Source organism: Desmodus rotundus, chromosome 1 (genome assembly GCF_022682495.2).
Source record: "Desmodus rotundus isolate HL8 chromosome 1, HLdesRot8A.1, whole genome shotgun sequence".
NCBI lineage: Eukaryota > Metazoa > Chordata > Mammalia > Chiroptera > Phyllostomidae > Desmodus > Desmodus rotundus.
Window position 1 is genome coordinate 11,297,691 of NC_071387.1, and position 25,331 is coordinate 11,323,021.

At 36.1% G+C, this 25,331-nt stretch overlaps 1 protein-coding gene across 8 annotated transcripts in view; it reads right to left on the minus strand.

Moving 5' to 3' along the window:
* Nucleotides 1-25,331, minus strand: part of CNTRL (centriolin) — an 81,025-nt gene that overhangs the window by 37,945 nt on the left and 17,749 nt on the right. For 5 of the 8 annotated variants that reach the window (XR_006655749.3, XM_024562591.4, XM_045196967.3 and 2 more), the window contains exons 7-15: nt 24,438-24,631; nt 20,579-20,635; nt 18,529-18,648; nt 17,333-17,561; nt 15,774-15,883; nt 13,597-13,791; nt 6,112-6,265; nt 4,913-5,133; nt 1,733-1,909 (exon numbers count right to left, since the gene is read on the minus strand). Coding sequence is in view for 7 of the 8 variants with exons in the window: in XM_024562591.4 (XP_024418359.2) it covers nt 1,733-1,909; nt 4,913-5,133; nt 6,112-6,265; nt 13,597-13,791; nt 15,774-15,883; nt 17,333-17,561; nt 18,529-18,648; nt 20,579-20,635; nt 24,438-24,631 (1,457 nt within the window). In the remaining variant the exon portion in view is untranslated. The remainder of the gene's footprint in view (nt 1-1,732; nt 1,910-4,912; nt 5,134-6,111; nt 6,266-13,596; nt 13,792-15,773; nt 15,884-17,332; nt 17,562-18,528; nt 18,649-20,578; nt 20,636-24,437; nt 24,632-25,331) is intronic. The other 3 variants (XM_053921142.2, XM_045196966.3, XM_045196965.3) reach the window with 1 other exon arrangement.

Sequence of the window (25,331 nt, forward strand, 5' to 3'; positions counted from 1 at the left end):
GGGCCAGGTCCCCAGGAGGGAGCACTCAAGGGGCAACCATACACTGATGTTTCTCTCTTTCTCCCTCCCTTCCCCCGTCTCTAAAAATAAATAAATCTTTTCAATAAGTAAATAAATAAATAAAAATTTAAAATATGTATTTACTGTTATTTTAATTGTTTTCCCCCAATCTCCTATTTTCTGCACTATGAACATATCAGCTATAGTTTTTTCCCCTTGAAGTTGTTACCAACTGTAGTTTTATAAAACTTGGTAGTCTTAAAAAATATAATCCTGATAATTGACAAGTGGTCATTTGATATCTGATAAGTAAAGGAATACAAAGTAATTACTATAATAAGCCAGACCTATTTTTATATCCATTTCTAATCATCTGAATGCTATTTTATACAAATTCCTGGTATTCAAACTACCTTATTTTATTTCACTTTCATCCAGTAAAAACATATTGACCCTTCTCATGTTCCAGCCCCCGAGGAAACAGAAACAGACACTACCATCTGGGCATTCGCTATGCTCTGAGTCTAGTGGGAAAGATGGACAATACAAACCAATGACCACCATATACATGATGAAATGCTTTGACTGAGCACAAGGTTACTGAAAAACCAAGGCAGAGTCCTGAACCAAGATTTTTAGCAGGCAGATGGGGAAGGTCAGGGTGGACCTCCTAGAGGAAGATGCAGCCCATTTGCCTAATAGCTAAACAAAACTGTATTTTTTCATTTTTCTTTTACTGACCTTTTAAAGAGAGGGAGAGGTAGGGGACATTAACCTGTTGTCCCACCAATCCATGCATTCACTGATTGATTCTTGTATGTGCCCTGACCGGGGATCAAACCCGCAACCTTGGCTATTGGGACAACACTCTAACCAACTGTATTTTTAATCTGATAAAGAATATACTATAGCTGGCCTCTGTCTGCCTCTCCACCCTTATCGCTCACCCTCCTTCCCTACTCCTCTCCTTGTTCTTGGGATACTGGAGGCATACACAGACTTTCAGCACTTTAAGTACACTATGCTCTTTCTCCTCACCTCTATGCCTACAACACTCACCCTTTTTCCCCTTACATTTTCCCCCCACTCTCTATGCATGGCCAAGTCCTACTCAGCCTTCAAGTTTTGACTGAAACATCAGTTCTGTAGGGCACTCTTCCCTGACCACCCCTCTCTAGCCACAGAACACTATCCCTTTCTTTCTCCCACACCTGTTCCACCTACTACACTGTCAGCTTCACAAGGACAGTGACCATGTCTGTGCTGTTTTCTGCAACATTCACACCTGGCCCTCAATAGCTAATCAATAAGTATTTACTGGATGAATAACTATTTCTCTAATTTACAAATGTAATTTAAATGAGTGGATATTTCATCCAACCAAAATTCGAGGGAGCAAATAAAATTTAACATCAGCTTAAAGAAGGTCTCTTAAAGCTGTTTTGAGAAAGACTAGAATTTATTGAATACCAATTGCTAGATGCTTTCATGCCCATTATCTCCCTTATGTTCATCATTTTACAAATGAGGAGGCATTTGTCAGCAACTCAGAGCTGTGAAGTAATAACTTGTTCATACAGGGGTAGTATCTGTACTCGGAATGTCTGACTCTAAAAACATGCTCTTCCCATCACTCTACAAACACTATATTAAAAAGTGTTTAATCTTATATTAAAGATATGTTAAGGTCATAGGTTCCTTGGTTTCTAGATGGCTTTATGCTCTTACTTACCTGGCTGAGCCTTGTTAGTTTTTCCAGGTCTTCCTTGAGCTGGTTGGCTTCAGCATCCCGTATTTTTAGCTGAGCCTCTAGCTCAACCTCATAGGCACTGAGTTCTCCCTGGGTCTGCTGCAGGGATGCATTCACCTCATGCTGCTCTTGGAGGGCGCTTTCTAGCTCTGCAAGCTCCTGGAAGCATTCGGGGTATGTTTAACTACAAAACCCTCACTGTTCTGCTGAAGCATCTGTAAATCATTATAAGTAACCTGAGCACAGTGCTCAGTGAAACCAAGTGCTAGCCAGCCTGGCACAGAAAGTGTTCATTAGCAAAAGCATGAAGCCACAGTCTTTGCATATCCAGGCTAGAAAGCAAAACCCTGACTAAATGTAATCAGAAAGTCAGTGAGCTCCCAACACGTTTTCCAAAGTGTGAACCCTTTAAATGTGCCTGAACACGGAAGAAAAAAATAAAGGAGAGTAAAATTTAAAACCTCTTTTTCTATCAGATATTGTAATAAATGTTTTCATATTCATTATTTCCTTGCATCTTCATAATAACTGTGTAAGACAAGGTATTATTCCCATTTCACAGATGAGGAGAATGAATACTGAAGTAAATGTCCTGGGGCTTAAAAAGGAAACAGTCAGAATATGAACTGAGATCTCTGACTCCAAAAGCCCACACTCTTTCTATTAAACCACAGTAGGTTCATGTATCAAAAGAACAAAATGGGATGAGTATTCTCTAATATTAAGGATGACAGAATAACTTAAATGAGTGTGAACAAAAATATAAGTACAACTAACTAGCATACCTCGGTTCTGAGACATTTCAGCCCATGTGTTTTTTTATAACTAACTATTATGGCCTACATCTGTTTATTTGGGATCTTAAAGAAGGAGATCAAACTATTCTGGATTAAAGAGGGGGATCCTACGACAAGAACTTCTACAGAAGAGTTTCTCAAGGGGTGGCCCAAAAAGCAGCAGACAATTTGAATCATTTGGGTTGCTTGCTTGAAATGCAGACTCTACATATAATCCGCAGAGGATTAGTATCCACAATATATAAAAAACTCCTATAAATCATTAAAAAAAAGACAAACAATCCAATAGAAAAACAGGCAAAGAATATGAATGGGGAATTCACTGAAGAGGAACACTGAATAGCAAATGAACGGTGCTCAACCTCCCCAGTAATCAGGGGGAAATGAAGTTAAAAGAAGATACTATTTTATGGACAGCATAGAAGAACAAGTTGAGCACACCATGAAGAAACAATCAGACAAATCCGTGATGTAGGACACTCTACAGGACTACCACCTGGACTCTACACACACACACACAAGCTATGGAAGACACTCCTGGCACAGCTGGGAAAATTTGGATGTGGTTCAGATATTAGATGACGTTATGGAATTATAGTTAATTTCCCTAGGTGTAATAATGGCAACATAGTGATGTAGGGAAAAATGTCCTCATTTTTAAGAGATGTGTACTGAAGGGATGATGTCATGATATCTGCAACTTTTAAATGACTTAGCCAAAAAAACCCAAACAAACATAGAAAAATATTTGTTGATTCTAGGAGAGCACATAGATGGTCAGTAAACCATTCTTTCAACTTTCCTACAAGTGTAAAACTTTTCATATGAAAAGATCCCATTTCAAATTCAGCAGACTGGCAAACACCAAGTCTGACACAATGTTAAATTTCCTGAATTTGATCATTATTCTATATTTATGTTAGAAAATGCCTTTGATCTTGGGAAGCACATGCCGAAATATTTAAAAGCTAAGGAGTAACATGTCTACAACTCATTTTCAAATGGTTAGGAAAAAACTATATAAAATCATGTGAAAATTATATATATGAGAGATAAAGCAATGTGGCAAAATATTAATTGGTAACTGAATGAAAGGCATAGTGAGTTAATCTTGTAACTCACCTGTAAGTTGGAAATTATTTCAAAATAAAAGCTTAAGAAGATAAAAGTTGGGTAACATTAAGCTGTTGGCAAGTATGTGTGGTGTAATGGTAGCCCTCACATTGCTGGTGGAAGTAGAAATTGATAGAATCACTATGAACAATAATTTGACAATATCTTGTAAAGTTGAGGAGGCAGACAGTCTTTGACTCACAGTTCCACTCTGAACACAGTTCACATACTCAAGATGTGTACAAGAATGTTACTCTCAACGTTGTTTATAATAGTAAAAGACTGGGAACCACACAGACATCTCCCAAGACGAAAATAAGCAAGCAATAAATTTGTGATGTACGTACAATGGGATGTTACATATGTCAATAAAAATGAAGTAGAGCTACATGATTCAATATGCATAATTATAAAAAACAAATATAAGGGAAGAAAGGAAGTAGTCGAAGAATATGTACGATATCATACTTTTTATATAAATCTTAATATTATGCGAACAATACTACATATTGTTTTGAATGGATACATGTATAAGAACGAAAAGAGATGCAGGGAAATAATAAACATAGTCATGACATTTTTTACCTATGGAAGGGGGTACAACACAGAGGGTTTCAACTATATTTCAATATTTTATTTCTAAAGCTAAATTATGTACATGGTGTTAAACACTAATTTTGAAATTTTTTTTATGCCTGAGAAATTTCATAATATTAAAATATATTTATTCAAATTTCCAGGGCCAGCTCTATTAAAGATGAGGTTTGGGAATCTGGGTTCTCATGCATGATAAAGTTTGCTAAACAACTAAAACAGAGCAAGTGAAATTTCCAAGTAAGTGGCAACAAATCAGGTACAAAAGGATACAACACTGTGTCTGTCTTACGTGTAAAATAATGTTAAAATTATGAAGCAATGACAACAAGAAAAATTGTTATACTTAATCTTAAAACACAAATACTAAAATATGAACATTTAATACCACATTTATAATAGCTACAATTTCATATTCTTTAGAGTTATTGGATAAGACCTTTCAGGAATAGAAATTCAGCTAAAATAACCTTCCATTCTTAGTTAAAAAAAAAAAATAATGATTCCAAGTGTATCACAACTGAAGGGAAAAAAGGAGACTAAATAGCCACTAATACTTATAATTGCACTTTTGCTGACTTGCTTAACTTACTTAATTTGGACATCATCTACTTCTGAGGCTAAGGATAATAGGCAAGAAAAAACAAATCATTCATACCTTCCTCATATTTTCTGCATCTATGGCAACTATTTCCAGTTGGTCCCTCTCTTGCTCAACCTCGGTCAGCCTCTGCAGCAATGTCTCTTTCTCTTCTTGTAGTTTTCTGCATTCATTCTGAGCTTGAGTTGCCTGGCCTTTGATAGTCTCCAGGTATTCTTGCAACCCACTGATGACACCTTCTAAATCCTTTTTCAGGGCTTCATTTGCCGCTATCTGGCCTAAGACAAAAAAAGGGGAAGTAATGTATATAAGAAAATGCTTTCAAGATATATAAATAATACTGCATTTAGCCTCCTTAGTTATTTGTTACCAGCTAAGAATGAAAGTCTAAGCTTTCAATTATTTCCTACTGTCTTATTTCTCTTTTTCAAAATATAATGATAGTTTTCCCCATTATCCACAGTAGAGGAGAAATAAGCAGGTATACAATAAAAATAGTATATTCAGTGGACATTGCTTATAAAATACTTAATTCTTAATGTAGAAAGTTTAAAGTAGCGATGTCCAAATAAAATGAAAAAAATGTATGTAAAACTGAGTTCTTGTTGCTAGATACACAAAACAAAACCTCTCAACAAACAAGACTAATCTAAGACTGGAAACGTAAACATAAAACCCGAGGACCAAAAAAAAGACAAACCACCAACAACCACATACAACATATCTACTATGTGACAGGCACTTTATGAACCCTATTTTATTTCATCTTCCCAAGAACTAATGACTGAGATAGAAATAATTTTTCCCAGGTCACACGGCTGACAATGGCAAAACAGGGACTGGGATCTTATGCTGAGCGAAGGCTCTCACCATTGTATCCTCCCCTTCTGCTATTATGACAATGTCACAATTTAAATCTGCACTGTAAAAGTAGATCCTAAAATTCTCTCTACACTCTCCTTACAACTAGACACTGAATCCCTGACAGCAATGGGCTCTCTGCTCCTGAAGGGACTGTATGCCTTAGAAGAGGGCGATGATCATGTAACTGACTTCTTGTCTACTGACTGCAATCACCCGACTCACTAGGACATCAACACAACACAATTAAATTTAAAAATTTTAGTTTTATTACACTTTTGGGTATTGCACCAATATCTCCCTATCAAATACTAACAGCTGAACCACACTCAACTATTATCTGGATTAATGTCTGTCTGAGTGCCATTTACTCTTAAATCAACTTAAATTCTCACCTTCAGTAAGCTGTTGTTCAAGGTCCTTAATCTCTTCGGTTTCTTTAGCAATTCTAGAGAGTATCTCGTCCAAACGGCTTTCAAGTTGTTTGTACTGCTTGTTCATAATGTCAAGCTGTTGTTCTTTACCCCTTTTCTGAGCCTTCATATGGCACTGAATTGAAAAAAACAACAACAACTCTTTTAAAAAAAAAATCCTTAACTTTTTTAAAGGAAGATCGGAAAATAAAATGTAACAATTTGCAGTATGTCAGGCTCTGTATTGTTTTCACATGAGTAGTTTTCATTTAAACCTCATGATGACTTGATCTGGGAACCATCTCCATTTTACAGAAGAGCAAATTGAGGATAAAAGAGGTTAAATGATTTTTCCGAGGGCACAACTAGTAGGTAATGTAGCCAAGTTCAAAGTTCTTCAAACTGCATTAAAATGTCTCTTTAAGAAGGTTTTTGAGGACTTCCAGTCAAGATGGTGGCACAGACAGCCATGGCTCACCCCTTCACACAACCACATCAAAATTACATCTAAAATATGGAACAACCATCACTCAGAACAGTCAGAAATTGAGCTGAATATGTATTCTCACAACTACAAAATTAAAGAAACCACATCCATCCAAACTCGTGGGAGGTGTGCAGATGCAGAACAGGCTGGTCCCTTACGTATGTGTGGTAGATAAAAATTCAAGAGGGATATCTCTAGAGCAAGGAGTCCCAGCCCTATACCAGGATTCCAGTGCCAGGAAGATAAGTCCCCACAACTTCTGGCTGTAAAAACTAGCAGAGATTGAGTTGGTGGGAAAAAATGCTGGCGTCCCAAGCAGTTCCTCTTAAAGAACCCATACACAGACTCACCTACTGAGACTCACTCCCTCGGCTCCAGAGCCAGGGTGGCAGCTTGAGGGGCACCAGCAATATGCAGAGGGAAGCTGAGGTGTCTAGCACCCAGGTGAGCAGAGACCATTGTCCCTTTTCTGGACCCTCACCACACAGAGATGGCAAGCTGGTGCTGTATCTGAGACTCTATCAACCTGGCTAACACTGACCCACCTTAGAGATCACCAGAGACTTTGCCCCCACCCAACTTACAGGCCCACCCAAGCAGCATTTCCATATGAGTGGCTGGTCTTGGCTCAAGTGCCACAACTTCCTAACTCGTCTGAAAAAAGCAACAGCTGGCCTCAGTGAGCCCCAGGCCCTGCAGCAGCCAGTCTAGATTCACAGCTTGGCTTTGCCTGGGAATCACCAAGCCCAGCACAAGTAGCAGCCATCTCAGATTGCTTTATAGCTCATGCAGGGTGGCCCTGGGAAAAACACGAGAGGGCTGATGTTGGCCTGTACCACCCAGGAAATCACAGTGCCAACACACCCAGTGGACAGCTACAGACCACGCTGGAGCACCACCACCCTGACTCTGTATAGCTGATTCTCCATGGAGGGAGGGGGTTGGTGGTCAGTGGTCACAACCAATCCTTGCAGGGGACTGGCCTGGGTAAATCCTTCCCATTGATCCACCAGCAGCGTGCAAGGCTCAACTACAAGAGGAGGGTGTACTCGGCCCACACGAAGGGGGCACCTCGAGTACCCAGCTTGGGTGAAAGGAGGGGCTGTGCCACTGGACCATATAGGACACCTACTACATTAGGCCACACTACCAAGACATGGAGTCAAAGTAGCTCTATCTAATACATAGAAACAAACACAGGAAGGCTGCCAAAATGAGGAGACAAAGAAACATGGCCCAATGAAAGAAGAAATCAAACCTCCAGAAAAAGAGGTAAACTAAATGGAGATAGCAATCTATCAGATGCAAAGTTCAAAACACTGGTTTTAAGGATGCTTAAGGAACTTAGTGAAGACCTAAACAGCATAAAAAAAGATCCAGTCAGAAACAAAGATACACTAATTGAAACAAAGAACAATTTACAGGGAAACAACAGTAGAGTAGATGAAGTCAAGAATCAAATCAATGACATGGCACATAAGGAAGCAAAAAACAACCAATCAGAACAAGAAGAAGGAAAAAGAACCCAGAAAAAGAGGATAATGTAAGCAGCCTCTGGGACAACTTCAAGAGGTCCAATACTCACATCATAGGGATGCCAGAAGGAGAAGAGAGCGAGCATGGAATTGGAAATCTATTCAAAAAAATAATGAAAGGAAACTTTCTAATTTAGTGAAGGAAATAGACATGCAAGTCCATTAAGCACAGAGTCCCTAACAAGATGCACGCAAAGAGGCCTACTGCAAGACACATCATAATTAAAATGCCAAAAGTTAAAGAATCTTAAAAGCAGCAATAGAAAAGAAATTAGTTACCTCTAGGGGAGTTCCCATTAGACTATCAGCTGATTTCTCTAAAGAGACTTTGCAGGTTAGAAGGGATTGGCAAGAAATATTCAAAGTCATGAAAAAGAGAGACCTATAGCCAAGATTGCTCTACCCAACAAAGCTATCATTTAGAATCAAAGGGCAAATAAAGAGCCTCAGAGAAGAGAGAATTGAGGGAGTCCATCACCACCAAACCATTACTATACGAAATGTTAAAGGGACTTATTTAAGAAAAAGAAGCCCAAAACTATGAACAATAAAATGGCAAAAAAATACATATCTATCAATAATTGAATCTAAAAAACAAACTCAGCAAACAAGGAGAACAGAGACAGAATCATGGATACGGAGAGTGTTTTAATCATTGCCAGATAGGATGGGGGTGTGAGTTAATGGATGAAGAGGAGAGGGGATGAAGAATTACAAATAGGCCCTGGCTGGTATAGCTCAGTGGATTGAGTGCCAGCCTGTGAACCAAAGGGTCATTGGATTGATTCCCAGTCAGGGCACATGCCTGGGTTGTGGGCCAGGTCCCCAGTATGGGGGTGCATGAGAGGCAACCACAACCACACATTGTTGTTTCTCTCCCTCTCCCTCTCCCTCCCTCTCTCTCTAAAAATAAATAAATAAAATAAAATAAAATAAAAAGAAGTACAAATAGGTAGTCACAGAATAGTGATGGGAATAGCCATGGGGATGTAGAGTATGGTATGGGAAATGGAGTAGCCAAAGAACTTATATGCATGACCCATGGACATGAACAATGATAGGGGGATTGCCATGGGGGATGCTGGATGGAGGGGTGGTGCAAAGGGAGAAAAATCAGGACAACTGTAATAGCATAATCAATAAGATAAAATTTAAAAAATATTTTAATTATAAGAAAAGGTTTTCAAGTTAATTGATTACATACACATATAGAAAAAAGACTATATTGCAAATGTTAGCAAGTATTACATCTAGGTGGAAGGATTACAGGAGATTTTTTTCTTTTTTAATGAGTTTTTTATACTAAAAATTTTATAACAAGTGATAACTTTTTAATAAAAAACATATGTACTTCTAAAAAAGATTTCTTATGGGATAATAGAGACATGAAATAAAAATGTACTTGAAATTCAAGTTTATTTTCAATTCCTTATACAACCAAACATTTTGTTTTTAGTTTCAATAAACCAGGAGCTCAGAGGGACTCAAACACCATTTAGTCCAGTGATTCTCAAGATGGAGGGCTGGCCCTATGGAGGCACACTCCTCTACTGTTACATATATGTCCCTGGTGAAAAACAGAGCTTTCACACACCCACACACCCTCTCCCACCCTGACAGGCATCGCTTCAGGGACCTACTGGTAACTGAAAAAACGGGATTGTATTTCTCAGGTGTGCTGGGGGGGCCGGGGCACGGAGGGAGGACTGACAACCAGGGAGTAGTCAAACTCTTCCTTTTACACATGACAAAACTGAGTCTCAGATTCATCAAACGACTTGCCCAAATCACTGGGAGAGTGTTTGTATGGACACGAAGTAATTCTCCAAAGACTCTTTGCCCTCCCACTCACACCCTCACAGGTTCTGTTTGCATCGCCCCAGTCCCATCAGAGGAACAGAGCAATCAGGGGAATTATCAGGGGAAAGAACTACATTACAGTCCAAACAACAAACTCCAAGACCCAACTGACTGTAAAATAACATTTTTCAATTTTAGAGGCCTGCTGCCTGCAAAGACAAGAAAGACCAAATGAATGGCAGCTTGATCGGAAAGTTTTAAATTTACTACTGGTAAAACTTGATGGGATTTTCAAAACACTTCTTCCTCCTACATTCCCAAAATATCCACCCAAAGTCTTTCTGAAAAAGTAACTACAGGCAATAGCTTAAATTCAAAGTAAACTTAGGATTTTTATGGCTCAAGAAAGAATTTAAAAAACCCAACAAACCCTGTGTTCATATCTCTATCAATAAATCTTTAAAATTCACCCTTAAAAATTTCACTGAAATTTCTTTACATGCAGGACAAAAAAATGTTTCAATATGCCCGTGATTTGCACTAAACACATGGATGCAAAATTAGATTCTGCAATTTTCAGTACCGTGGTGCTCACAAAAGAATTGTAAAAACAGGAACTTACATCTGACTCCTCCTCCTTTTAAGCCCTTTGTAGAGAGAGAGAGAAAATGATCCTACCTTAACTTAAAATTTGTTCTGTTAAAACTGAGCCGTTGAGAACAAGGAAATTGTGGGCGGAACGCTTTCTAATGTCTTCAAATTTCTGTGCACTTCCCTCTCTGACAGTCGCATTTTTGTAAGCGCCTCCAAGCCTCTGTAACTTCCCAGCTCTTCAAACCACATTCCAGGCAGAGTGAGTGACAGCCCAGCCGGTCCAATCACGAGCAACCTCCGTTGGCCCCCCACAACACAGGAAGCTCCTAAGGGCCAATCACGCACACCCTTTCCAAAAGATGACTACAGGCTAAATCTCCTCGGGGAACAATTACTGTTTGCTTCTACAGAGCATTGCCGTGTAGGGAAGAGAGATAAATCCTTTATTATTCTCTCCTGTGATATGTGTGCTTCTAGCTATGGCCATTTTTATAACTAAAATAGGATTTGATTTTTAAATATTTTTTTCTTTTTGAAACCTAGTTAAGTGCTTATGTTTGTTGAAAACTTGACTTAGGCTCAGCTCTGAGCTAATTTTAAAAATAATTAATCTCTTTAGACCTTTAATTCCTTTGTGGGGAGAGGGTCACTGCAGCTGCATAAGCATGGGCTCTACGTCTATCTAAAAGGGTGAGTTTGGGAAATCATTCAAACTTTCTAAATCACATTCTCATCTTTTTCAAATTGAAAAGAGTGGCCAGTCTTCTAGGGAGATGAAGTTTCTCACCAGTACATGCAAAAATCCAGCGCTATGCAAGACATTGTTGGCACTTAACATACTTGCTTTCCATCATATCTCAGTCATGTACTATTTTCTAATTTTCTCAAGTTTTTACTTTTAAATTTTATTTGCAGTTCAGAAAGATACCTCAACTAATTACATAATAAAAGTTAACTGAATAAAAGTCTGTATCTGTTTGAAAAATATGCAGGGGTCCCACTCTTGATTCTCTCCCTTTTGCTAAAATACTCATATTTGTAGCCTAAAATTGGGTGCCTAAAACTAGCCAATAAGGCGACTTTGTTTGCAAATTAGAAAAAGATGCTCCTTCCAGTGAACAAATTAAGAAGAGACATTCCTCTGGTGCTCAGACTAAGCTGTAACCTTAAGAAATAATCTTTAGTAGTTTTTTTTTTTTTTTTTTTTAATCCTCACTAGAGGATATATCCATTGATCCAGAGAGAGAGGAAGGGAGAGAGAGGAACATCAATCGGAACCCACAACCTAGGCATGTTCTCCAAACAGGAATCGAACCCGTGAACTTTTTTTTGGATTATGGCCCAATGCTCCAACCAACTGAGCTACACTGGCCAGGGCACCTTTAGAAGTTTTAACAATACCAAAAAGGAATCTTAAATCTGGTTTCATCCCTGCTAACACAGATTATAGCTACCTTCAAAACTTAGATGCCATTCCTACTTCTCATTTAACTCCTTCCAATATGCAATTCTTTGCATAAATATAGTGAGCATTAGACTCTAGGTCTGCCAGGAATATCACTGTCATTGTTGAAAGCGAACATACAATCTAGGTTTTAACTGGACTCACAGATTATAGAAATGGAAGGAGCAGCAAAGGAGCTTTGGGTAGTGCCTATAAACTGGCTCCTTCCTGCCTTCCACGCTGGCATAAACATAGGGCTGGCCGCTAGGGATGCAGTTCCTGTCCTCAGAGGCCTCACTTGGGGTGGAAGACTTCTGAACAAATAAATGCAATAAAGTTTTTATTGACCATATTATGCACATTACTTAAAATCTCTAACTTTTCATGTACCAAAAATTATTTAAAATAATCAAGATTACTTTTGGTTTCAATTTTAATACTAAATCTTAGCTTCTGTTAGAAAAGACCTTAAGTCTTTGATGATAAGGTCACCCTTTGTCAAAATTAGCTGGTCTGCAAAAAAAATCTACAACATTTTACTAAAATGTTTAAAGGAATAGTTTAAACTTCTCAAATACTTAAAGCAATTATAATGCATGGTCCTTACAATGTTAAATTCTATGATTTCTCTTGATCCAGAGATCTTAAAGTTATTTAAAAATCATATTATGCAAAGTATACCATTAAAATATGCAGAAAATATTTCCACCTGTGTTGTACAAATATTGGCTAAAATATAAGCCATTGGCAAGACTTCTCAGGGTAGAGATAGAAAGAGACAAGACCCTAATCCCATCATCCAGCCACCTAACCCCCATGGGGCCAAATTTTAGGAAGACATACTCTCAAACTCATTTTCACTGGGGGCCACATCAACCTCGCAGTTGCCTTCAAAGGGCTGAATGTAATTTTAGGACTGTATAAACGTAACTACTCCTTAACTAGGGGCAAGGAGCTCGGCACTGCCACTGGGTAGAAACAAGGTGCTGGGCCAGATGAAACAAAGTGGAGGGCCAGATTTGGCCTGTGGGCCTTGTGTTTGCCACCTGTGCCCTAGAGAACTGTTTCCTTTTTAAGGTCAAAACAAACAATATGAAATAACAAACAGCTTTAGTGAAGTGTTTGCATAAAGGATCAAAGAAGGGGTAGAAAAAGGACTCTAAACCCACTTCTACTCTCCTATCTTAACACCTAGCTGTTAAGAAAGAAGAAAATAAGGCAGAGAGAAAGGGTAAGATGTTTAGAGAGCACCTTGAAGCAGGTTTCTCTTGATTTGAAATATGATGAAATTCAACCACTTAAATATATTATGCATCCCTCTTTCCATTGAAAGCTACTTCCTTCAAACCCTGGTTTATGTTATGTTTTAAACACATACATGTATATTATATATATAAGCATGTGTGTATATATGTACATATATACATATAAATATATATAACACACATTACACACCTATATAAAAATATATGTAATTCAAATTTGTGCAACAAACTAAAAAAGAATTTCAAAAAGGATTCTGAGGCTAAGAATGATGAAACATAATATCTGGATAAAATGAAATTCTAGTCCCCATAGAACAAGTCAAAATCTCTTCATTTACTTACATGTTTTGGGTCTTCAGAATCCAAGCTATCTAGGGCCATTTGCAAGTCCTGGATCTCCTTCTGTTTTTCAGCAATTTCTTGCCTTTGCTTATCCTTCTGCATTTCTAGATCCAGAGCTTCTTGGCGTAATTTATTTAGAAGTTGTATCCTACCACTCAACTGCTTGAAAAGAAGGTCTTTCTCTGCTTCTGAAACCTAATCCCCCACACCCCGACACATAATTAACAGAGGATAGCAACGCTGACTTACAAATTTAAAGAAAACAACTTTTACAATTTAAAGGTGTGCTCTATGAGTTTTTTTAAATAACAAAGTATAGAAGTTATTCAGGCATTTCATTCATATCTTATACTTTTATGCTTATTACATGTAGGGAACCTTATTTTATAAAAGTTTAGGAAAATTAATAATTTAATAGCAGGTAAAAATGAAGTCACTCTAATATAAATAACTTCTAAATTATTAATAACCATATTAATGGTAAGTACTGACTTTATACAGTACTTACTTTATATTGTACTTACCCTTGTTATTAGCATGTCAAGCAAATTAATAGTGTAATGAAAATTAAGATTTATATTTACTCATTTAAAATAACTACTTTTTCCAAGCACATTTTGTTTTAAAAGTCCATTATTTACATCTATCAATCCAGCTATATAATACTTTGGCCAGTATTATTATAAAACATTCTTACTTAATTATTAAAATCATTCTTGATAGCTCCCTCTACCTCATCTCCCACCTTTAATCCATCTTTAAGACTGATCAATCAGTTCTACTGCCAAATTTTACGTAGAATCAGTCTGATTTCTCTCCACGCTCACGATCACCTTCCTAGTCCAAGCTATTATCATCTCCTGTCTGTACTAAATAGCCTCCTAACAGATGCGCAAATCTCCATTCTTTCCCCCTCCCTCACTTCACTCTCTTGCAGTAGCCAGAGTGCTTGTAAAAATACAAATAGGATTAGCCACTCTACTACGTAAAGTCCTTCAAAGGTTTCCCATTTATTCAGAATAAAATTCAAACTCCTTAAAATAGCCTATGAAACCTGGCATGATCTTTAACCTCATCTTCCACGATACTCTCCCTCACTCTGCAAAGGAATCTTTAGTGTGCCTGGAATACCTTTCTCCTAACTCTCCTTCACTGGCTCCCTCTCCTTTGAGTCTCAGCCTAAATGTCACCTCCTCAGAGAAGCCTTTGTGGGTCCCCACAATTTAAATTATACGCTTTTTATTACCTCTCCTAATTTTCTATTTTTTCTATAACACTTATTATTGTTTAACTATACATTTCTTTTATACTTTTGTTTGTTGCCTATTTCCTGACCATGAGGAAGGGACGCATCTGTTTTGTTCATTTACTGAGGGCCTGGTCTGCGACTGCCAGATAGTAAGCTTCTAATAAACTTGAATCAATTTCTAGTTACTATATAATCTGAAAGTAACAATATCTTTAAAAAGACTCCATACTTTGGACTTTACATTCTTGTTCTACTATAGTACGAATGCAGTTATCCTCATAATTTTGAAATACTGATATTTAAAAGTTGCAAATAACTAAAACCTTTTGCACACTTAAAGTAAAATGTCAAATACTTCCTTTTTTGAATTTTCTCCTTATGCTATTACATCATGGGTTTGAACTTCCTTCTTCATGCACACTTTGCAATTTCTGAGAGTGTATCACATTCATCTTTTTGTACACCATATTTTACATCATTTACATTGCTGCTACTTGTTTGATAATGTTTATGTTGTGGTAGAGATGTCTTCTGGCTTTTTTTGGGGGGGTGGGGGGGTCTCTGGCTTTTAATCTAGAGCCCAGGATCTTAAAAGTAGGGAGTGCTTAATTAAATTAGGAGATATGTCCGAAAGCAACTTCCCTGGGTAATGTAGGTGCTTTTTGTAATAAGTGTAGACCAAATACATCTTTTTACATAAGATATAAGTAATTTATTTCTACTCACTTTATAAAATGCTAATAGGATGTCATCATGATTGGAAGGAAAATGTAATTGGAAATGCTAAAACTGCATTTGACTCTGAAATTTGTTATTTCATAATTAATTAAGCAGCACTGATTTAAAAATTGTTTTACGTGGTTATGAAGGGAGAAAACATTTCACTTTTTGCATTTCCTCTTAGCATTGCTGCTTTGCTTTTACATACTTTTTTAAGCTGTATAGCTTCTTCCAGTTGTTTAAATTCTTCAGTAGCTCTTAAGATTTGTTGTTCTGCCTTTTCTATTTCATCATGCAGTTCTGAGAGTCGCGTTTGTGCTGCAAATTTAAAACCATGCACACACACACACAAGAAAAATCTTGAATTTTTAAATTTCTACCAGGTGTTTTTCTTCACAATAACCTCCTCCCTCAGTTAAATTATAGATTACAGATTATATTAAATTATAGATCACAGGAATAAAAAAATGTAATTTCTTATGATGGTTTTCCTTTCTATTAATCTCTAGAATAGTTTCATGATATGCTATAGAACTATAATTTATCCTTTTTTATTATATTTTTTCCACTACCATATAGTCCCCTTTAATTGATTCTTTAATTTGTAAAATTCTTAACATAAAAAGGGATTTACTTGGTGGTCCCAACACTAAAGAACTCTTTTGAGAAAATAAGGATTTTATTGGTAAATATATACTTACATGTCACTAAGTTATATAATTAGGCTTAAGCTATTTAAAAAAACCTGTGTTAGAGGTAAGTGCTTTTATAATGGGACTCAATATCAAGAAATTCACTACTGAACAGTCTTTCTCAACTAAAGTAAACTCAAATCAATTACTTTTTACCTCAAATTTCCAATTTCTTTTTCTCCCTCACTTCTTCCCTGTCTCCTATAAAATGATGAGCTCCTTGGAGATCGTCTGCACATTTGATTTACTTTTGTTTTTCCCCTCTGGGGCTGGCATAGAGTATATATATGGACATGGACAACTTAGTCTCTTTCTTCCCTCTCCCTCTACTGGCCTTCCATGTTTTCCATTTAGCTACTAACCAAGGGAAGATGAGCTGCTAATATGATTGGTGAGAGCCCCACAATGGGCCATGATTCCTAGTGGGGTGCATGAACTCAAGTCTGCTTTCTCCTTCTTTCATATCTATGCAGCTGACTGGGAAAGTGGATTCAAAGCTTGTCATTGGCAGGGTCTCTAAGTGCCCTCTTGGTTTGACTTCTTCATCTTTGTGACTTGCCAGGAGGTGGTAAGATCCCTTGAATTAGATGTTCTGGGGGTGGGATGGGAGGGAAGGTTGAGGAGGTGAAATGTGGGACAGGTTGGGAAGAGTCAAAGACAGCCTCAGTCTCCAGCCTAAGGAGAGGGCCCTGATCCAGTTTGTCCAAAGCATTGCTTTAGGTTTTGGCTGCATACATAGTAATAAAGCAGTACTTCACGTGCTTCAATTATTAATAATTATGTCTTTGAATGGACAGCTCCAATGGTGAGAAGGATCTGTTGGCAGGAGATTTAAGCATTCTTATATCCCTTGGATATGTTGTCATCAAATTATTGTCAAAAACTCCATTTTCTAACATAATAGAAATAACTATAACCTGCTCAATGAACCATTACTTTTGTTTTAGACTTTTCACGTAAATGACAATTTAATAAATGCCTTCAGCATGTTAAGTAAAAGAATTATTAAAACAAAATTTGCCTATATAGTCAACCTTTTAATATTTTTAAAGAATTTAAAATGACTTTTTTAAACCTGCATTTATTTTTCTTTCTTTGTCTTCCAGTTGTATGTCCAGTGGCATATGGGCTCTCAAGTTCTTCTGCCCATTTCTAGGTTGCTCCCCTTCATGTGGCTCCATCTTCTTGATCTCTATTGGCTGGGCTTTATCAATAATGTAACTCTCTCTGGTAAACATATTTCTCTTGTATCTCGATTTGCCAATATAGGGGCTTTCCTCTAGGGTTTTATCAACTTCAACATACTACAAGCAAAATAAATTAATAGATGTATGGTTTAATAAGTAACTTGTAAAACAGCCAAGTGACATTACTCATTTTATTATGAAGAACATTTCACAGAACTGCCTAAATGTTAATTCTATATGCCTAGAAGTTGAAAAATATATATCATTCTTTCCTCCTTATATACCAGAAAAGAACTAGAATAAAAAAATGGTCTCAAAGGATTTCTCCTATTCCTGAAGAGTGAATTTGGATTTATTGATTAAAGAACTATATATAGTTATGTGATTTTTAGCCCTGTTTAATCTTTCAAACTAGAAATTTAGGTATTTTATCTTGGTTTCCTAGCTGATATATAAGTATCTATTTAATAAATTTTAATAATTGCATTTTTATCTAAGTAATATGATACTGGTTACAATCACTGGGTCTTAGACGTTAAGTGGTTTCTCTTTTGCAGTAACATTTATGGCATATGTATAAACAATGGTTGACGAAGACTGCACCCAGTGGTTATTGAACAAACAACATATGGAGATGACTATTCCATGGTTGCTGAAGCTGGCAGTGCACTTTTTCTGGAAGTTCAGATTTAAGGGAGACGATCAACCATATTCTTGAGTGAGGTATCTGAGGGTTAGAAAGCTGCTTTGGGTTATGGATGGGGCTGTAGGTAAGAATCCTTCTGGGCTTTTTACCGTATTTTTTCATGTATAATGTGCATCCTTGTTTTTCCCTAAAAAATTTGGGCAAAAAAGTGTGCATTATATACGGCAAAATACGGTATCTCTTTTGGATACTGCTCTAACTTACAGAACCAAATAATTCTCAGATCCAACCAAAATACATTTATTCTTCTGATGCACTCATAACAAGAAAGTGGAGTGGTTATTGATAAAAACCCTTGAAAGTTTCCAACACCTGCCCTCCCTGCCCCACTATAAGCTTGCTTTAACTGTGGATTATTAAAAAATTAAGATAACTCACCTCTGATGGATAGTAATTTAGTGGCTCAAATTTAGCATCAATTTTATAAAAGGCCAATTCCTGTTCCAGCTCATATTGTTTCTGACATGCTCGCGTTAGTTCCATGGTCTTCTGTTTTAGCTATTGGCCCAATTTGATATAACATACAGCATCAGTAATTCAGTATACAGGTACAATGGTATGAGGCAAGTTCTAATCATAATTAATGTGGGTTTTAGATTGTTTTTAACCTCACAGCAAAGAGCACAACATTCAGAATATCTTACGATAATTCTTAAGTATTAAAAAGAATGAAATACAAAATTATCGTAAGAGATCACATAAAAGACCTTTGAAGTTATCTGCTATTTCAAGATACAATGAAGATTTAAAAAACATTTAAATTTGCTTTCACCAAACATGAAAATAACTCCATATCAATTATTTTCAAGTAACTAGTCTACTAAGTACCTGTTTCCTGATTTCCCAAAATTAACAATAATTTATTTAACTTATTCCGCGATTTTAATGGTAGCTTCAAATCATGGATGGAAGTGATATTTAACATCAATTATAAAGGAATCAGGAGGAGGAATGAGAAGGATGAAAATAAGAGTTTGGTTTTAACTGCTGTATTGTTGCTATAGTATTTTGGCTAGTGGAATGTCAGTTTTAGCTGTTCAGAATATTATTTTTTGTAATAGAGGATAAGGAATGTGAATAAGATCAATCAATCAGATTCATATACATAATATTAAATTTTTAATAAAGTAATTCTACTAAAATTACAACTTTTTAGTTATTCTTAGAAATTTTTGGAGCTACAGTAAAAGATATCATCTAGTTTAATTCTCTGAATTTATAAATTAAAAAACTGAGTCCCAGATGGGTGAATTGACTTGTCAAAGTTACACATTACATTAGTCACAGAGGCTAAATATTTCTTTAACTAACAGTACCAGTCCCCTTTCTATTACACCAATCCTTCAAATTCATTTCAAAGGTCCACTAAGCGATTTTCACCTTTTTTGTCAGTGTGTGATAGTAGATACCAGACCAAAAAACAAACAAACCAACCAACCATGCAGGAAAACTCTATTAATATTAAAATGCAAGCTAGAGAGAATAAAAAACAGACAAACATAAACATTTTACAAGGCCCAGGAAATCAAAGTCGTGCATGATTTAGCTTACAGTCACCTCCTGATTATCCATCAAAGGGAAGTGATACTAACTTGGATAAGAGGTAATTTTGACTGAGTCCTCACTGTGTGCCAGACACTGTACTAAGCATTTTACCTGTGCTATCTCACCGAATCTTAATAGCTACCTTATGAGATGACAAAAGCTGTACACAGAGGTTAAATAACTTGCCTCGTCACACAGCTGGTTGTGGAAGAGGCAGAGTTCAATTCCAAGTCCCCTGATTTCAAATCTAACCCTCTATTATACTATAGTGCCTTCAATGTCCTGCTGCAGGGTGTCCAGCACATACCTGCAACTGATGCTCTTTCAGTGAATGCTCCTAAGTCATCAAGTCTCAAGAAAACAACTCACAACCAACAGTGTCAACTAATCCTGGGCTCATCTCCCAAAGACCACTGGCAGTAGGACCAAAGGCAAACATGCCTGGAACCACAGAAAATGCATGAACTGGTCTCTGTAGGCAAGTAATAATAAACACTCTGTGCCTCTTAAAGCACGTTTGTGTCTTTTACACCACTAAGTTTAGCATACAGTAAGCATTCAATAGATGTTCATTGAAAGAATGCACAAATGAGAGCAAATCAAGAGTCAAAGTTGGCTAGTTACAGTACTGGCTGTGGATAATCAAGAGCTGACTGCAGTTAACATATTTACCAACTTAAAAAGCGAAACATATTATTTCCCCCGACATTCACGTTCACTCTCCTACATACACATCCAATAAAAAAATTATACATACATACACAAGCACATTTCTTGGGAAGGCAAGCCAGTTTCAAAAGTTAAAACGTACATAAGCATATTCATACAAGTTATCATGCAAACCATGAAAACATAGTGTGCAATTCAGTCCTGAAGGAGCTACCTTTAAGGAAGAAAAAAGAATCGGCAGATAAAGGTCTGCAAGAAACCAAGACAAGGGCTAAAAGGAGAAAGAAGCAAACAGAAACCATCACCTGGAGAACTCTTGAGAGTGAGGCTGTATAACATAAGTTGCCCTTTACTGACAAATTACCTTAAAAAGTAATAGTTATCACTACTTGCATTTTTCTTATTGGACACATTTTATCATCATTCTATGAGTTACAGATTTACCACCTTCCATTACTTAGCTCGATTCATTTCAAATTATTTTCACATTCATTATGTCATTAAGTCCTCACAACTCTGTGAGACTGACAGGACAGGTAAGTCATCCTCATTCGAAAAATGAAGAAACTAAAGAACAAAAGTTAAATAACTTTCAAAAAGACAAAGAGCAATATTAATATCACAGATAATCCAAGTTAATATTTGTTGGTGGTAGGAGAGGGAGAACTACTATAGTTTAATGGCCACCAGCAGTTCTACTTCGATGTTACTACCTTCTTTTATAGGTTGACCTATTACATGAGGAATTACTTTATGAATCTAGAAACCATTACGTAACTGTAAATGGTATTATTACCAATATTCTGCATAAGAGAATGAAAAATGTTTCTCAAATACAGGCTCTCAGAATAAAACCCAGAATTCTTTAAAAAAATAGAATAGTCCTTTGGAATAATAAAAGGACAGGCAAAACAAAATAAATTTAAAGAAAAAACTTAAAAGAATACAAAATGGCTAATAATTACATATGCAATACTCACCTCCAACAACTAAAGAAATGTGAAATTAAAGCAAGGAGATTCCATTTTTTTCCTATTTACAAATTCAAAATAATGTAGTGATTTATATAAGGATTTACTAGTATGAATGCATAAGATATATATATTTACATATAAAGATTTTTCTCTGTAATATTGTTTCTAATAACAAAGTAGAAGCAACCTAAATATTCATCCATAATAGCAGGCTACATAAATTATGGAGGATCCATATAATGGAACATAACAGACTCTGAAGAGAGTAAGAAAGATTTATGGGTAGTGTGTGTATAAGTATATGTGCATAACATGTGTGTATTCTTTCTAAACTTGGAGAGCTGTCCATGGCATACTGTTTTGTAAAAAATAAGATGCAGAATTAAAAATATATATAGTAAGATTTGTTAAATCACAAAAATATTCAAAGGTATATACATTGTATTTAATTACATATACATTATTATATGTATATTGTATAAGCACAGAAAACAAAAAGGATATATATTAACACCAGGCAATGGGGTAGGGGAAGAGTGAGACCCTCATTTTCTACTGTATACATTTGTGTTATCAGAATTTGTTATAGTAAACTTATTAACTTTGTATATACATGTATTTTTAAATGGTTAAATATGAAAATAGCATGACATGAAGAAGAGCACAGTCTATCTTCTAACCAAAAATAGTTACAGAAAAAACAAAACAGCAAAACCATTGACAATTTACAAAACATTTATCCACAGCACAAACATATCAACAACATTATAAACAAATAAAAGAGAAAACTAGATAGCTATAACAATCCATAATTTGGGGATAGTGCTAGGTCATAAAATACAACATTTTGCCAAGGTTTTCAGTGAATTAACAAAGATGCACCAGGGAGTCAGCAAAAAGAAATTATAAGTTCTTTTATCTTGATAAAAGATGAAAATTCTGTATTACAAAAAAGATGGATAACTCAGGAAAAATGTTTAAATGCTCACAAATATCAAGTGATACCACAGTAAGTACTGGGTGGGGGTTTTTTTTTGTATTTTAAATACAAATGTTAAGTGACGGCTTAAAGAGTTCACTGCTAAAATAAAACTGATTGCCATGTAAGTTTTCAATGATTAAATTTCTCATCAATCCACTTTATTAATGGAATGGAGAGCAACAGAAGTATGTATAATATAAAACCACTGATAATCACCAAATTGTTAACATCATATTTTCAGCATGCCTTCAGAATACAGCTGACATATTTGAAAACTACCTTCAAATAAGAGGCGTATGAAGGAACCCACATATGCTCTGAATATCTGACTAACAGAGTTGGGGAAGCTGCCCTCACATCATGTCCCTTGGTATAAATTACCTTTTTTCTCAGGCAAAGAAGAGCTCACGAAGGAGGTTAAGTATTTGATTTTATGTAAGTATTTCCCTCTCTGCACAGAGGAGGGAACACTTTTTTCTTGCTAGAAAACTTAAATGCTTAAGCAGAATTCTTGTCAACAAATAATTAAGCTAGAATGCCAATTTTGAAAGGAAAATGCAAAAAAACTGTAACTGTATCTAAGATTCTATAGTTATATGAGAGGTATAAGTATCTAAGTTATGCACAGATCAGAAAATGAACTGTCAAAAGAAAAAAAAAAGAAAGCACCAATAGCTATTTTTTCCTTCAAGGACAAGTAGTAGACTAATACTACAGGGTCAGATTCTCTGAGTAGAAAAGGCCTTTTAAGACTTAGTCCATCTCACTGTCTAATGTTTTTATCTTTTCCCCCAACCCTGAGCATATGCCTGTTTCACTGAGAGCAAACACAGTCCAGAGTTACCACATTTTATCTCAGGACGGCTATTAGAAATTTCTTCTTTACTACCGTATTTTCTATTTGCTACTTCTTAATTTTACCTGTGGGATCTTAGTCAATAAGTCTATACCCTCTCCCGTGAACAGTCCTTTAACTACCTGAAGGCAATCATCATAGCTCGCTGTTTCTCCTCCAGCAGAACACTCCTGGTTGCTTTGGCCATTCCTCATAGGACATGGTCTCACGACCTTTAAAGCCTCTGGGTCAGGTACCTTCTGATCATATACTATCTAGTCTGATTAAATCTCTTTTAAAATATTCTTTTTACTTCAACCATAAAGCCAAATTTTATAAAATCTAAATATTACAGATACACATAAATGGCAACTTGGAAGTCTGTAATTCAACTCCTCAGAAATAACTACTGTCAAGAGTTTGGTACATTCTACCATTTTTCACAACACATACTAATGCCATTATACATAGGATCATCCTTGATACACTGTTTTACAGCTCGCTTTTTTCACATAGCAGTATGTGTTAGACATCCTTCTGTATCAGGACATACAGCTCCACCTCATTTTAATATTTAACAAAATTTTTTTACCACACAGATATCCACGGGGGGGGCAATTTAGTTATTCTCAATATTTTGCTAATATAAATAATATTCTAGGGAATGTCCTAGTATATATACATGTGTATATGCATATTTTATATATGTATGTATGCACATGTACAATATCTTTATACATTCTTGCTACCATTTCTATAGAACATCTTATTGGAAATAGAGATTATGTAATATTATAACAATTATATAATAATAATTAAATACAATAACATAAACACTATGTATACTGGTAATATTTCCAACATATAGGACATAGGGTATGTCCATTTAAATTTGGATAATTTTGCCAAATTGCCTTCTAAAAGTTTATGCCAATGTACAGTCTCACCAACAACATTGATAAAAAAAAACCCACACATCTATGGGTAGTCTGACCAGCTCCTCCTAGTGTGAGGCCCCACCTCCCTCTTTTGTTCTAGGTGCTGCACTTCACCTACTGTAGCCCAAAACAGCACTCATCTTTTAGGTAGCCATATGACACAGCGCCCAGTCAACTACGGCTTGTAAAATCTTTAGTACATATTTCTGTTAAACCACATCTTCCCCACTCCGTGGTCAGGAAGTTGTGTTTTCAGACCTAAGGACAAAGAATGCTCTATTTCAAGATAATATATATAGTCAAAACATAGTAAAATAAGTAAACAATGTAAAATATGAACTTACCAATTCATTTTTCGTGTTTAGGTTACTCTCTAGTTCCTCACAACTCTGTTTTTGTAACACGGCCTCCTCTTTTAAAGATCTGTTCAATTTATCTTGATTTTTAATTTCTTCCAGGAACTTTGTTTGTTTGCTCTTAAGCTCTTCAATTTCCATTATCTTTTTTTCCAGGTCTCTTTCTAGTCTTTCTACTTCTTCTGCCAATACAAATTTAATAGTTTATTGAACATTATAGTTCCTAGTTGAAGAAAGGTAACAATATTTCTTAATAGTAAAAGAACTCTTAGAATACTGTAAATATAGTTCTACTTTTGTTTTTTTTAAGATTATTTATTTATTTATTTTTAGAGAGAGGGGAAAGGAAGGAGAAAGAGAGGGAGAGAAACACTGATCGGTTGCCACTCTCATGCCGCCAACTGGGGACCTGGTTTGTAACCCAGGCATGTACCCTGACAGGGAATCAAATCAGCAACCTTTCTGTTCACAAGCCAGTGCTCTATCCACTGAGCCACAACAGCCAGGGCTAAATTATTTGCTATGAATAACTTTTTTGGAGGGGGAAAAAGACTGTCTTGAACTAGAAAGTGATTTATATTAAGAGGTAAGAAGTCATCATTTGGATAACAATTTTAAAAGATAACATTTTCCCCAAATATTTAATTCAATTAGTGTGTTGATAAATGAAGCTTCTTTCCAGGCCTCCTATAAAAACATGCAATATTTTATTTGATATTTGTAATTAAACATCAAAGGATGCTGCAAGCATGTTTGCAAAATACTATGCTATATCAAAATCCTTCAGAGGCTTCCTATTATGCTCAGGATAGGATCCAGAAAGCCTACATGAAGAATTGACAAGGCTCTTCATGATTTGGTCTCAAACTCCCTCTCCAGTAT